Source organism: Ursus arctos, unplaced genomic scaffold, assembly GCF_023065955.2.
Source record: "Ursus arctos isolate Adak ecotype North America unplaced genomic scaffold, UrsArc2.0 scaffold_12, whole genome shotgun sequence".
Classification (NCBI taxonomy): Eukaryota; Metazoa; Chordata; class Mammalia; order Carnivora; family Ursidae; genus Ursus; species Ursus arctos.
The window spans coordinates 28,626,024-28,642,265 of record NW_026622786.1 but is presented as its reverse complement, the minus strand read 5'-3'; the positions used below and the strand labels follow the sequence as shown (position 1 = coordinate 28,642,265).

General features: G+C 40.4%; 1 protein-coding gene, 1 long non-coding RNA gene and 1 other non-coding gene across 3 annotated transcripts in view; 2 read left to right on the top strand and 1 right to left on the bottom strand.

The window, feature by feature from the left end:
- The first annotated feature begins 545 nt into the window (after positions 1–545).
- Positions 546–630, top strand: TRNAR-UCU (transfer RNA arginine (anticodon UCU)). Its single transcript is given in 2 exon segments — positions 546–582; positions 595–630. It is a non-coding gene; the product is annotated as a tRNA-Arg (tRNA).
- A 1,675-nt stretch (positions 631–2,305) lies between these two features.
- LOC123000975 (uncharacterized) lies at positions 2,306–13,937 on the top strand. The gene is made up of 3 exons (XR_006409397.3): positions 2,306–6,119; positions 6,421–6,511; positions 6,604–13,937. It is a non-coding gene; the product is annotated as an uncharacterized LOC123000975 (long non-coding RNA).
- The window catches only part of DNTTIP2 (deoxynucleotidyltransferase terminal interacting protein 2), a 19,074-nt gene continuing 16,492 nt past the window's right edge, over positions 13,661–16,242 (bottom strand). Inside the window, exon 7 of the mRNA XM_026497586.4 lies at positions 13,661–14,048. Coding sequence (XP_026353371.3) covers positions 13,955–14,048 — 94 coding nt within the window. The 3' untranslated portion in view covers positions 13,661–13,954. The remainder of the gene's footprint in view (positions 14,049–16,242) is intronic.

The following is a 16,242-nucleotide window of genomic DNA, read 5'->3' as shown; positions in this document are numbered from 1 at the left end:
AGACGCCGCCGCGGCCCGCCAGGGAAGAGTCCGGGACCCGGGAGGGGCCGCCGTTCGAGATCGGCCGCTAAAAGGTGCGACGTAAGTGCCCGGCGTTACCGGCCCGGCTTAACGGCGCAACGGCCGGCCTGGTTCCGCATCGCCGGGGCCGGGGCCCGGGCCGGGCGGGACCGGCCGCCGGAGAGACCCGGTAGGCGGGGGCGCTCGGGGCAGGAAGGGACCGGGGAGGAAAGAGCGCGGGTGTGATTTCTCCTGCGCGGCCGCGCCCTGGGCAGGCCGGAGACGGGACTGTGGCAGCCCTCAGACCAACCGACCGACCGACCGGGGCCGGCGGATTCGCCGGGCTCGTCGACCTTGCGAGAGGCGGCTGCCGGCGAAGCACGGGCGCCTGCGGCTCGCTTTCGGTGGCTGCTGCCCAGGCTAGCAATGCTCTGGCCTCGGCGACACAGACGGGAGGCTGCGGGGACGGATAAGGGGGCGGTGGGAAGGGCGCGGGGCCGTCGCCTCTGGCTTAACACAGCAGATGCGCGAAGACTCCAACAGGTGGCTCCGTGGCGCAATGGATAGCGCATTGGACTTCTAGAGGCTGAAGACATTCAAAGGTTCCGGGTTCGAGTCCCGGCGGAGTCGCAGTTTTTCCCTCCCCATAATATATTTTCTGACCCCGTCATTTCTCTCCTCCCTCTTTTTTTCTTAGACGGTTGGACTTGCCTCTCCTTCTCTGCCCTTTTTCCTTCTGCATGCGGCTTCTGCGGCCGTTCCACCTCTAACAGCTCGCGCGGGTGCCCCCGCCCCCGCCCCGCTCCCTCAGCTCGGTGGCTCAGGGTCTGGGCCCAGCTCACAGCGGAGCCTGATCCAGGAACCGCGGGCAGCGGCTCCGGGCGGCGGCCAAGCGGGCCCTCGCTGTTTCGGCCCAAAGCTGGTCCGGGTGTTGGGTGTTCCGAGGAGCTGCCCCCACGCTCCAGGGCTGACACTCCCTTGCCCGGATCGCGACCGTGACAACTAGGGAGGGCGAGGGAAGGATGAGAAAACACGCCTACACCCTGACCTGCGCTGTGCTGGGTAACTGCCGTTCCAGCCCAGAAGGCTTCAAAATTGTCACGTAAGGGAATCCCCACTGGGATCCTGTAAGAAATGCAGATTTCCCGGCCTCAGCGCGGAACTCGGATTCAGTGGATCGGGGATGGGGCCCAGGAATTTGCATTTCTGATAAGACTGCCTGCCGTTCTCTCCCATGATTCCAGGGCGAAGAGGTCCGAGGTCCATCCTGCCCGTCAGCATTTCCAGGCAGGGGTTGCTAACTTCTCTTCCCCTGACAACTCATGGGTTTGCATGAGATTCGGGTTCCACCTCACTAAATGCGAACCAATGAGTCAATGAATGGAATTTTCAAAATTCATTGTAACAAACTTGCTGCAAAAAATCCAAAACCCAAAATTGTCAACAAAGGTACAGAGAAAAATAAGCGTCGTTGTTGTTCCTATATCTTAACCTTGCAATTGTCTCTATATTAGTGAAAATGGTTTGTTGGAAATATTTTCAGATTTATCTTATGTTCATGTCATTTTTACATATATTGCTTCTATGTTTGTTGATGTTGATATAGGTAATACACAATAGGTAATATGCTATACTTTTTCACTTATTGATAAAGTGAAATGGAGCTGCCTTGTTCCAGTGTACATATATGTACTGTAATGATTTCAGTCCCCAATAGTTGAACACTTAGGCATATTTTCCTGTTACAGTGCTTCAGTGAACATGCTTGTTCTTACGTTATTGTACACAAGTGCAAGTATATCTATAGGATAGATTCCTAGGAAGTTGGATTGCTGGGTCAAAGGTTTGTGCATTCTTTGATGGATATTGCCACATTGCTGTCACAGAGATTATACCTGATTTACTCTCACCAGCAGTGTATGAGACTGCCCATTTCCTCACAGCCCATGTGTTATCAAATAGGGGAAAAATGGTTTCTAGTTGTAGTGTCAATTTATGTCTTTTATTATGAGGGAAAGATGAGCATTTTTTCATATGTAGACTAACTTGTATTTCTTTTCTGTGATTTATCTGTTCTTGAGTTATTCATTTTTCTATTGCATAATTGGTCATTATCTTATTGGTTTGTAGGAGTTCTTTACGTATGATGGAAACCAGTCCTTTGTTTATGATATGTGATAAAATTATTCTTTCTCAATGTATTTGCCTTTTGATTTCATATATATTTTATTTTATTGCCTTACAGAAATTCATATATTAGGATTTATCAATCTTTTCCTTTATGGCTTCTAGGTTTGGGGTTATACAGCACTAAGATTATTAAATAATTTTATTGTTTTATTGTAGTGCTTTATATGGTTTATTTTTGTACTTAAATCTTTATTTCATCCAGAATATACTTTTGTATAAGGGGTGAAGTGGGAATTTGGTCCCAGAATCACTGGTAATGAACACCCTTCTCTTCTCTACTCATTTATTTGAAATGCCATTTTTATCATTTTCTAAATTTCCATTTGGGTTTCTGGATTCTCTGTTCTGTTCCATTGATCTGTCTTAATTATGATTCACCAAAACTGTGCTGTTTTTATATCTAGTGGGGCCAATCCTTTCTCATAACTTTTTTTGGAAGATTTTTTCATCTATTCTTGAATTGTTTTTCTCACATAATGTTAACAACTAGCATTTATTTAGCATTTTATATACCAGGTACTGTTTTAAGCGCTTTTTGCATTTTAAGGCATTTAATCCTCCTGACGACCCTACCAGGTTGGTATTATCCCCTTTCATGGAAGGGGCATCTAGACATAGAGGTTAAGTAAATTGTCCAGGAATACACAGCTAATAAGCAGCATGCCAGAATGCCTGGGTCTTTGAGTAAAGCCATGATTCTATATTGTCTTTTCACATGAGCTTTAGTTACAGCTAATCTGGTTCTCATTTTAGGAGATATTTTTGTGTTGGAGTCATGTTATTAATATAGGGAGAATTGAACTAACTATGTTGACTCTTCCTATTTAAGAGCAGCAGCGGGGGGGTGGTGGTGGAGAAAGAACACATATGCTTTTCCATTTATTCAGTCCTTCTGTTCCTTTCAAAAGTATGTTAAAAGTTTTCTCTTCTGGGTGGGGCAGTCGTTAAGTGTCTGCCTTCGGCTCAGGTGATCCCCGCGTGATGGGATCGAGCCCCACATCAGGCTCCTCCGCTGTGAGCCTGCTTCTTCCTCTCCCACCCCCCCTGCTTGTGTTCCCTCTCTTGCTGGCTGTCTCTAATCTTAAAAAAAAAAAAATTTTTTTTCTCTGTATATGTATCTTGACTTGTTAACTTTATTCCTAGATAGTTTTTTTTTTGTGGAGATCTTTTCTTCCATTATATTTTCTAAGTGATTTTGATATTTTAAAAAATAAATTTATATCCAGCCATCTTAATTGAACTATTTTACTATTTAAAGTGATTTTTCAGTTCCAAACCATGGGATACCACTTCACATCCACAAGGATGGCTATAATAAGACAGACAGACAGGGGTGCCTCGGTGGCTCAGTGGGTTAAGTGTCTGCCTTTGGCTCAGGTCCTGATCTCCCACCCCGTAATGCACACTCTCTCATATAAATAAATACAATCTTAAAAAAAAAAGAGATAGACAATAACAAGTGTTGGCAAGGATGTGGAGAAGTTAGAACCCTCATACACTGCCAGTGGGGAGGTAAAATGGTAGTCTCTTTGGAAAATAGTTTGGCGATTAGTCAAAAATTTATACAGAATTACTATATAACCCAGCAATTTTACACCTAGGTATATACCCAAGAGAAGTGAAAACATATGTTAACACAAAAATCTGTACATGATTGTTCATAGTAGCATTATTAATAAAAAGTAAAAACAACCTAAATGTCCACCAACTGATGAGTGGATAAGCAAAATGTGGTATATCCATACAATGGAATATTATTATTCAGCAATAAAAAGGAATGAAATACTGATTCTGGTTGCAACATGGATAAACTTTGAAAACATTATGCCAAGTAAAAGAAGTCAGTCGTAAAAGACCACATATTGTATGATTCCATTTATATAAAATATCCTAAACAGGCAAATCTATTGAGACAGAAATTAGTTGTTGCCAAGTGCTGGGGCTAAGGGGAATGTGAAGTGACTGGGTATTTAATTTGGGGGGAGTGACAGAAACGTTCTGGAATAAGTGGTGATAATTGCACAACTCTGCATATACTAAAACCCACTGTACTAAACATTTTTAAAGGGATGAATTTTATGGTATGTGAATTACATCTCAATTTTTTAAAAGGAAAAGTTTTTTCAGTTAACTATGTTGTGTTTCCTGGAAATCTATCACTCACAAATAATTATAATTTTAGCTTTTTTCTAATTCTTATGCCTCATTGCTTCTCTTATAAAGCATCTGCTAGTATCTCCAGAGAACGTTAATTTTTGTGATAATGGTGACAGACTGAGTTGTCCTGTTTCTGACCATTATAGGAATGCTTCTCCACTAAGCATGATGCTGGCTTTGGGGTCGGTGCACACGCATGCATGCATAGACACACACATTTTATCACATTAAGAAACTATCCCTAGTTGTCAGTAACCTAAGGATGTTTTTTCCCCCTTTGATCTGTTCATATTATGCAATATATGAACAGATTTTCTAACATTTAACCCTTGCATTTCTTAAGTGAATCCTACTTGGTTGTGATGTATATTTATTTTAGTATTCTAATACTTTGCATTTTTGTATATTTAGAAAAATTGACATTTATTTATCTACCATAAATGCAGCATTATTTAGGATGGCCCCAAACTGGAAGTAACCTAGATGTCTATCAATAATGAACTGTTCGAAAATAAACAGAAACAGACTCAAATACACAGAGAACAAACTGGTGGTTTCTGGGGGTGGGAGGATGGGCAAAATAGGTAAGGGAGATTAAGAGGTACAAACTTCAGGGATGCCTGGGTGGCTCAGTCATTTAAGCATCTGCCTTTGGCTTGGGTCAGGCTCCCTCCTTAGTGGGGAGTCTGCCTCTCCCCATGCTTGTGTGCTCTCTCTGTCAAATAAATAAAATCTTAAAAAAAAAAAAGTACAAACTTAAGTTTTAAAATAAGTCACAGGGATGAGAAGTACAGCATCAGGCATATAGTCAATATTGTAATAACTTTGGTGACAGATAGTGACTACACTTATCACGGTGAGCATTGTGTAACGTATAGAATTGTCAATCGCTGTTGTACACCTGAAACAAATGCCAACTACACTTCAGTTAAAAAATTAAAAAAATAATAAACTATTTGAAGAAAGTATAGTAGAGCCATATAATTGAATACAATACAGACCTTTAAAAAATGAGGAAGACGTATGTATACTGCTATGGAAAAATATCCAAGATTATATGAAAAAAGCGGATATAAAAATGAACATGTTTAGTATCATTCTACTTGTGTTAAATAATGCTAATAATAGTAATAACATGTGCATTACTATGATTGTGCATAGCAACTTTCTGGAAGCATATACAGTTAACAGTGCTGGGAGAAGGAGCAGTGATATGAAGGGAGGGAAGGCATTTTTTACTTTATATTTCATTGTAATGTCTGAATTTTTTCATAATAAGCCTATCTTATCCTTGTAATAAAAAAGTCAAGTTTAAAAAAAAATGAAAACAAAACCCAATATTAATGATGAAGTTCAAACAAACATTGTTGCTAGATCACTTTCACATGGGCAGCTCTGATACTGCTTATCCACTGAGGATTTTCTGAATTGCGTTCAACATTTATTGACTCCTTACATTTTACTATATGCTGGGTCTCAGCCATAAGTATACCTTTTAACTCCCCCCCCACCCTTAACGTGCAGAAATGTAAACAAAATCTCTCTTTATAGTGATTCCAGCAGGCAGCATGTCCTGAAGGTCTTGTACAACATGTTAATGTCTGTGGACTTTACTCAAACGGCAATAGGAAACCATCAATTGTTTTTAGGTGGAAGCAGTGTGCTTAGATGTGTTCCTTCTGTCCCCGTTCTGGCTGTAGTGTGGATGCCTGACTGGAAGAGTGCGGGACTGGAAGCTGGGAGACCCGTTCAGGGCAGTTGGAGTTGTCTCGGTAAGAAAATGATGGAGGCTGGAACTAGAGAGGTAGTGCATGGAGAAACCCAGAGCACATGCATTTGAAGGATAGGCAAAGAATGAGTTTTTTGGAGTCTAAGAAACGGCAGCCAGAGAGGTAGGAAGAAAACTAGGAAAGTATTCTCTCCAAAACCTGACGAAGCAAGTTGCCTCTAGAAGAGAGTCAAGAGGAAAAGGGAAACATCTAACATTTTTCTAAACGCCGACAAGTTTATTTAGCCCTTGCCATTTAATTATTCCCCAAGTCCTAATAAGGAATAATTATCCCCATTTTACAGATGAGAACATTTAAGATGCAAAGATGTTATGGGAGTAAGGTGAGAAGATAAGCCTACGAATGATGGGAAAATGTCTGCTCTTCTTCAGCAGGTAGGAAGAGTGCAAGGATAAAAGCATGAAAGTGAAGGAAAAATTGAAGGTGTTCCGTTTTGAAGACCTGTTTCCTTTGTGCTCTTTTACAGCTCCGCCTCACATACCCAGGATTCCAGGAAGGTACTGACAAAGAGGGAGTTGCCCCAGGGCGTGGAGACACTCCCATCTTATTGCTGCCTGTGGTCGGAACAGACTCTAGGACCAGAGGCCAGCGGTGGTTGCATTCCAGCTTCCTCCTGATTTGAGGCTTTCTACATCCATCAGCATTTTAAAAATATTTTATAATTTCATTCATTCTCAGTTGGATATGTATTTTTGAGTACGAGCTTTGTTCAAAGAACCACACTGGAAAGAAATACAAAGGTGAGTGAGATCGAGTGCATTTTCTTAGAGTTCACCCTCGTGTGGGGCAGGGAGCCACGGATGGATAATCTCATTATTTAGGATTGGCTTTGGTGTGAGTGGCAGGAAACTCAAAATAACAATGGATTCGGCAAGATGGAGGTTTCTTCCTCATGTGAAAGTTCAGGCAGTGGCAACTACCTGATCATGAGAGATCCAAGCTCTTTTTTATTCTTTCACCTTAAAACGCAGTTTTCCTGATGTTCTAAAAGCTCCTCCCCTGCCATCAGGTCAACATACTAGTTAGTGGGGAGAAGAAAGAGAACCCCACTTCAAGCTCACCCTTCTCTGAGGGACACTTCCCAGAAGTTGCACATACTGCTTTCATTCACATCCCATGGAAAGGTGAGAACCATAGCTTTTTTTTTCCAGGTAGCCACATTCCCAGCTAAAAAGCATGTGTTCTGTAACTGGTAAAGGAAGGGAAAAAGTTCAGCAGTTTTTGCTGGTGATGTGGAAACAGGTATGCAGACAGCCACAGTGCAAGGTTAAAATAAGAGCGTGAGTTCTACTTACTAGCTCTGTGACCTTAGGTTACTTGACCTCTCTGTGCCTCCATTTCTTCACTTATAAAATGAGGGTAATCGTAGCACCTACTACATAGGTATAGGTTTACCTAAGGTTACCTACATTGTTCTGTACATATATAATGTTTCATACTTAGATACATGAACGGTTACATAAAAACCAGCTGTATTTATAAGTTTTTAGAACAGTGCCTAGTAGTAAGTGCTACACAGGTGTTTGTTAAATACATTTTTTTTTAAAGCAGTCAAATGGGAATTTTAAGAGTGTACACATCAGTAGAGAAAATCTGATAAAACATTTTATGAAGAAATGTAGACTGTCAGTTCTGTGATGCCTGGGGCGTACCCCCAGCAGCATGCCTTTCCCAGAGTAGATGCTCAGAATACTGGCTTCTTATAAGCTTGAAAGGTCAAGTTTTTTGTTAGGTGGGAAGGAAGCAAGGAATATTTTAGATGGAGTTAACCATATGAACAATGACATAAAAGGTGAAAAACTCACTGTATCTGGCAGAGTAGCTGGCATGCATAGAACTCAATATATATTCACTGAACACTCCGTATCAACTAGTTTGGTTTGGCTGAAATGTATCAGTTGGGTCCAGGCAGAAAAATGCATCACTCTAGAGAATTTAATATAGGAAATTGTTATACAGGTGATGGAAGTGCTCAAAGTGTGGGCAACCCAGAGACTGGAAAAGTAGGAAACCTCTATCACTCTTAGTGCCACAGGGTCATTGGGAGATGATGTTACCAGAACCCAGAAGCCTGGGCCATCCAGTGGTGGAGGGCTGCCTGGTGGGGACTGGGAAATGGCAGAGCCCCAACCCAGTCTAAAGCAGAGGGAGAGAAATACTCTGACTTCTCTCCTTCTCCTGCCCTCCTATCTTGTGTCAGTGCCTTACTGGGAAGCCAGCTGGTAAGTGAATCTGGGTTTAGGGGCTAGGTCTTTACTGGTGTACCCTGGTGCTTAAATAATCGATAGGACTCAATTTTGTGGTGACTGGCTGACTTTCAGACTGAATTTGGTAGAAAGTAATCAGAATTGAATAGAAGAACTATGGAGCAGCTGTGCAAGCCCAGCTGAGAGTCTATAGCTTATGGTAGTTTCCCAAATCTCAGTAAGCTGCACAAATAAGAAATAGTAGGTGCTTCCCTGGCTGGGCCTCATAGGTGACAGAAACAGAAAAAAATAGACAATGGGATAAACCAAGAATTTTTGAGATGTCTGACCAATTGGGTCCGGATTGATTAGGGAGGAAAATGTATCTTGATGGGATGGAGGATTGGGAGAGTTGAGTGGCTGCAATGCTTGAGATCAGGACTTGACATCTTTGGGGGTGGCACCCAGGCATCAGTATTATTGAAGCTGCCTCAGGTAATTCCAAAGTGCAGCCAAGGCTGGATTAGAAGGAAGAAGGCTGGGAGCCTGGGTGGCTCAGTTGATGAAGCGTCTGCCTTTGGCCCAGGTCATGATCCTAGGATGCTGGGATTGAGACCCAGGTCAGGATCCCTGCTCAGCAGGGAGTCTGCTTCTCCTTCTGCCCCACCTCCCACTGGTTCTCTTTCTCTCTCTCAAATAAATAAAATCTTTAAAAAAAAAAAAAAAGGAAGAAGGCTAACAGATTGGGGTACCCTGAGAGTTCAGCACCTTGACCTTTGAACAGTTTTAAGTAACAAGTCTAAGGCAATGACAGCAGTTGGCTGAAGTGGAGTGGAAATGAGGGTGGCTGGAATTGATGACATTGAATGAGACTGAGCAACTGTAGGGTCATCTTGAGTGAAATGCTTTTGATTTAATCAGGATAGTGATTTCACTAAAGGAAAAAAATCAAGAGTCTCTCTAAAGGTAAAAAGGGCAGTAGTTGCAATCACCAAGGCATGGAGAAGGCACTGGCCCAGTTGTCTAGTACCATTTCATTTCACTTTCGTATCTGGTCCCCTCCACATCAAGGAGCTGAGATGACCTGTTTTGAAGCTCAAGTGGGGAGAAGTGGCAGATTTGGCAGATAAATTAGCAAAGGTTTTAATGAGCTTCACATTCCAGAAGTAAGCTATCACTTGTTCTCATCGTCTCATTGCTATTTTTCTGTATGTGTAAATACGCACACACATTTAAGGAAAAAAATAAGTCTTACTGGATAACACACTGACTTTAAGATATAGAAAAAGTCTAGTTAACCACAATGTGTCCTGTTTGTACTTTTCTTTAATGTTACGCCTCTGAACTTCCCTGAGTTATGGGGCATGGGGGGGGTAGGTGTAGGTAGGAATGAGAGATTGAACAAAGCTTCATCCATTTCTTCTCACATAGATGACTATAAGCACTTTCCTATTATTTTAAAAAGGTCAGGAAAAGAGCTAATGAACAAGACCTCAGAATTTCAGTATGTTGCATGGGGTATGAGGTCAGGATTTGGTGCCTGAGCCTTACCGGTCCCTCCTATGCAGTTCTGGTTATAACTGTTAAGAGCCCCGAGGAAGGAAAGCACCACTCAGCTCATAGCTAGAAGAGACCCCCTGACTGCATGGCTTCTCAGCTAAGTTGTTGGAACAACTTATGTTCCCATCATCCCCTACCTTTAGTAGAGAAAAAGTGCAGCTCAGGAAAGCTCCAAGTCCAGTTTCCCACCTCCTTTGTTGGAAGCGAGGATGACAGGCCTTCGCCCTAACAGGAAGAGTGACGGCACATGTTTTTTGACCTGTTAATACAGCAACTCTCTTCATTGGTAGAAATAGAGCCCAGTGTATCTTGGGCTCACTTCAATCTAGTTAGCAACTCCTCCTCCCTCAGGACAAGGGAAGAGGTGGGTGGGGAGTAGAATTTCCTAAATAACTATGCATTCAGTCCACTTAACCAGGCCACACCCCTCAGTGCCACATAAAGCGTGTGGGTCTTTTGGTTTTATAGCAATTCCGTGCTATCCTGAAGAAAAATTTCACGTTGTCCTATTTTTAAAAGAGAACATTACAAGGTGCTAAGCATGTTAGGGAAGTGTCTTGAACCTTCCAGATCGATTCTGCTACTAGCTGAGTCACCTCATTTGATACCCTGTAGAGTACAAACCACCCAGCCGAGCCCTGACCCACCAAATCAGGATATATAAGAACATGGTGGTGCTTTTGAGTCACTGAGTTTTGGGGTAAATTTGTTATGCACTGATAACTGGAACATCTGTCCACCACCCATCACCCGTAACTAAAATAATTTGCCTTCCTCACCATTCATGTTAAGTTTTTACTGAGAACTTTTTTCCACTTTAGGACCTCTCTCCACTGTTCTACCAACTTCACATTTCATAAGTTCATTTTGGGGTTTCATTTCTTTGATAAAACATTGATCTGCTATGACATTTAATTACAGGTCATGCTATTAACCCTGCTAGTTGGAAGCTATTAGTAACTGGAAGCATTCATTCCTTCTTCACTTTTAAACTAGAAACACTTCTTCCTCACTTTTAACTTGTGTAATCATGAGAAGACCTGCATTTTATATCTCAATTGGGTCAGATGCTTGGGGAACAGCTAACTAGAAAGCATTTTTTGCTTCAACCCTTACTGAAAACTTTCAATAAAATGTTCTAGGTTATCACTCTGAACAACAGTTATCAGCGATGGAGAGACTGAACTGAAAATGTACATACCTCAGAAATGGTATTAATATGTCATTTGATGTTTTCTTGTAACTAAGAGTGGGATCCCATAAGTTTATCCCAGTTACTCAAGGTTGTATTGAACCCCCCTTTTCTTTTTCTTTAAAATCCTGCCATGTGTCCTCTGGGCAGCCAAGTATGGCCTCTCACCAGACATCCCTGTTATGAGGACCCATGAGACAGTTTCTCAGGTCTTAATAAGGAATAATGCAGTTTCTCCAGAGCAGTTAGTTTTTATCTTCTATCAACAGCAAACACAGAACTGGTGTTTGTGTTAGATACTAGGAAGCTCAGGGCCCTCCTTTACCGACTGTTACACTCCATTTCACAGCATCATTTTACTAACTTCAGCCTGGTTCCATCGGATTTCTTCCACCCCCTTTTCCTCTCCCTAATTTCCTCACTTAACAAACTAGTTGCGTTATAGACATTTTTAGTAAGTGGTCTTAAAGGCACTGTGCAGAGAGATGGGGTGTTTCGGAAATCTTTCAAGCTCTTACAGTATTTTGAAGGCCCTTCTTTCATCCGCACACTCTACCATGTCAGCACTTCGTTGCTTCTCAGTTGAGGAGTCGGGTACTTTCTCATAGACGGGAAGCCTTAGATGAGTTCCAGTAAGTGAACCTTCAGTGACACAAGCCAAAAATCATTAAAACCAGACTTGCTTTGCTTAAAAAACAAAGGAAAATACATCCACTATTCAAATATCCAGATATTTGTAGAAGGCTGGGAACACGAAGACTTCCTTCTGACCTTTACTTGTAATTATACTTTGATAGTGTTCTTTAGTTTTGAAGATTTAAAATAAATTTTTGAAGATCACATTTGAGATAAAGAAGCTGTATTACCAGTTTCAGTTCCTTAAACATTAATAGAGGTGACTTTAAGTGATTTCTAGTTGAATCATTTCAGTTTATTTCACTAAGTACTTTGTAATTGTTAAAAACTCTCTATATTGTTCCAAGTTATTTAAGTGGCTTACAAAAATGCATATAATGAAATAAAATTAAAAATGAATCTGTGGAGACAAAAGAAAGCATGTTAAAATTTAACTAGAAGTAAATGCTCAAAAAAACATCTCTTAAGGTGGCTTAAGGACACAGCCAGACTTAGCGCTTAGGCTCAATTCTCTTTCCTTAGCACTGCCCTCTAATCCAGAAAGCTCTAATGCTGCTTTTATGTGTGGCAAAGATTAGAGGTCAGTAATGTTTTACTTGCAATACAAACTGTAACATCACAAATATGACTGCAGTTTTCAAGTACCAAATATTTCAACCTGTAGGAGCATTCATGAGTCAGAAACCATCCCCAAAATCATGTGGTAGGTTAAGAAGTTGATCCTGGGGCACCTGGGTGGCTCAGTCGTTAAGTGTCTGCCTTCGGCTCAGGGCGTGATTCCAGGGTCCTGGGATCAAGCCCCGCATCAGGGTCCCTGCTCCGCTGGGAGCCGGCTTCTTCCTCTCCCACTCTCCCTGCTTGTGTTCCCTCTCTCACTGACTGTCTCTCTCTCTGTCAAATAAATAAAATCTTAAAAAAAAAAAAAAAAAAGTTGTTGATCCACACTTTGACCCTGAGAAAAACTGGGTAAGTCCTCAACTTTCTGTGCAGAGACATCATACCAAATGATAAACAATTCTGAGTATTCTTATGGCAGAGTAGCATGAGTTGAAGCAATGTTCTGAGAACGACTCCTTCTGGAAGAATGTGCAAAGGGTAAACTAACTTCTTGTTTTGAGATTTAATTCTTTCATAGCGGGTCCTTATTTTACCCAATGGAAGGCAAAACTTAATATTCTTGGAATAAAAGTTTTTCTGTAAAAGAGAACAGATACAGATACTTGCCTAAATCCACATATGAATGTCATTGTCAGTTCTATTATTAACCAATCAAAAGGTTGGTTATGATCCCAAGCAATAAATACAAAATATGAGATTGTGTATTTACTGAAATCCCAAGCAGTTTGCTGGGAAAACAGAGGTTCCTTAAAAAATGACATTAAAGGAAGAACCCACTAAGAAGCATTACGGGAAACAGCCAACACTCCTTAGGTAGCACAAGTAGATTGGTCAGGATGTGTACTGCCACTGGAGAGGTATTAAATAACCACTTTAAAATTATTCCTGGCCAAGTTAAAATTATATTGATTTAATCCTAATTCACCTGGAACACAACACTGACTCTGGATAAAATTAATCTTTCTTCTTGTTTCAGTTGCTAAACAAAGAAAACAGTTCTCTTGCTTTGTCCACCTTTAACCCAAACTTTCTAGGAAGTCTTTATTACCTTTTTAAGTTCTTTTTATATAGCTTCATTTAGTTCTTCTGTCATATACTAACATTTGCTCCAAGAATACTTTTGTCTCAACTATGACTTTTATGCTTGCAGCAAGCAGATTTCTGTATCCCAGCTTCACCAATTTTCTGGACTCGAACTTAGAAAAGGGCATTTCTGGTATACCGTCTCCCCGCTACACACACACACACACACACACACACACGCTCTATAGTATTGTTTAGCTTTGATTGCGTAATTTTAAAGTTTTCTGTATATGTTAACAAACTTTATACCTTCTAAATGTTTTTAATTCAATGTTCTTTAAATAACCAAGTGTTGAAAACTTTACAAAAATGTTAATCATATTAAAATGGTAGAGGTTTTCCTTTTTCTTCCTCAATGGGTCTAAACATGGGTGAGTCTTTAGTAGACACATCTTTTTATCCCAAGGGGTATGTGACTGATTCTCCCTCAAGTCAACTTTTTTCAAACAGGGCCAGTCTATATTAATTTGTGTGATGATGCTAATTTTCAAAACATCTTGAGGAAATAAAAGGAGATGTAAAATACTGTGGCTTGGTGAATCTTAATTGCGAAATTTCTTCTTCTTTCGAAACTTCTTTCCTGCTGCATTTGCTGCTTTTTCAGCCATGATCTCTGAGTACTTCCTTCGGTTATACCTAAAAAGAAAACCAAACTTTTAAGTTTTAAAGTATGACAACAGAACTTAATGTAATGGGGGTGGTGATGTGGTGGTGTAACTTCTAAATATCAAAAAATTGTTTGTATTTTCACTATTTTAGCATTTTTGTACTCAATTCCACCATGTGGAACCGTATTTGGAGCTGGGGGACTGAGCAGTGAACAAGACAACCATAGTCCCTACCCTTGCAGAGCCTGCAGTCTAGTGAGAAAAAAATGGCAACTATAACGGAGGGCTTTTGAAAACTTTCAACCACTGGAGACCCATATGCCACATCCAGTTACCAGATGATACCAAATGCTTTAAACATTTCTGTAGGATGAAAATGTAAAAATAGCAGACTGATGCAGCAGCAGGTATGAGGTTCCAACTATCTTTAAGCCAGACATTAAAGAGATCTGCACTAAATCATTTTTGTTTTGTTCATGAAAATATATACCAATGTGTAATGGGATATTTTATTTTAAAAGGAATCAATATTTTTAAAGTTTCTTAATTTTAATTGCCATTATGGTAAATAGTGATAAATGTAGTCCACAGAAGTTCAAAAGAAAGGCTTATCAGTACAGTTTGATTAGGAAAAATTAAAAATTCTTTAACCATATAAAACTGTTCTAGACCACTTTCACTGTGTTACATAAATCTGTTACTACTTAAGATGATAATTAGCTGATACTCTAAAGCTATTTAAGCCTTTTACAACTTTATAGCTCACTCAATCCTACAAGAACTCAGCAGCACAATTTACACATTCTTTTTTTTTTTTTTTTTTTAAGATTTTATTTATTTATTTGACAGAGAGACAGCCAGTGAGAGAGGGAACACAAGCAGGGGGAGTAGGAGAGGAAGAAGCAGGCTCCCAGCAGAGCAGGGAGCCCAATGCGGGGCCCGATCCCAGAATGCCAGGATCAAGCCCTGAGCCGAAGGCAGATGCTTAATGACTGAGCCACCCAGGCGCCCCCCGATTTACACATTCTAACACACCTAAGATAACATTAAAAATGAAATAAAACCTAATCAAATGTGTTCAAACGTGACATCAAATTAACATAGACTGCTGTCACATGGGATGTTACATATGAATCCAAGGTGACCACAAATCAAAAACCATAATAGATACACAAAAAACAGGAATCCAAACAATACTAAAGAAAGCCATCAAACCACGAGGGAAGAGAGCAAGATAACAGAAAAACTACAAAAAAACCCCCAAAAAACAATTAAAATGGCAGTAACTATAGACCTATCAGCAATTACTTTAAATGTAAATGGACTAAATGCTCCAATCAAAAGACATAGGGGACCAATTGAATAAAAAAACAAGACTCATCTACATGTGCCTGTAACAGACTTGCTTCAGACTTAAAGACACATACAAACTGAAAGTGAAGGAGTGAAAAGAGATATGCCATGCAAATGCAGTGGGGGAAAAAAAGCCGGGTCAGCAATACTTTCATCAGGCAAAATAGACTTTAAACAAAGACTGTAGCAAGAGACCCAGAATGGCATTATATAATAAAGGGTTCAAACAAGAGGATATAACTGTAAATTTCTATGCATCCAACACAGAAGCACCTAAATAAAGCAAAAATTAACAGACATGAAGGGAGAAGCTGACAGTAATACAATAGTAGGGGACTTTAACATCCCATTTACATCAATAGATGGGTCATCCAAACAGAAAATCAACCAGGAAACAATGGCTTTGAATGACACATTGGATCAGACAGACTTAACAGATATGTAGAGAACGTTCCATCCAAAAGCAACAGAATACACATTCTTTTCAAGTGCACATGGAACATTCTCCAAGACAGACCATATGCTAGCCCACAAAACAAGTCTCAATAAATTTAAGAAGACTGAAATTATACCAAGCATCTTTTCTAAAGAATGATATGAAAGAAAATGAATTATAAGGAAAACATAAAAACACGGAAGCTAAACAACATGCTACTAAATACCAATGGGTCAATGAAGAAATCAAAAAGTAGAGCAAAAAAATACATGAAGACAAATGAAAATGGTCAAAAATCTTTGGGATGCAACAAAAGAGGATTTGAGGAAGTTTATAGTGATACAGGCCTACCTCAATAAACAAAAATTTCAAACCATCTAGCCTTATACCTAAGGGAACTAGAAAAGAACAAACAAAGCCCAAAGTTAGTAGA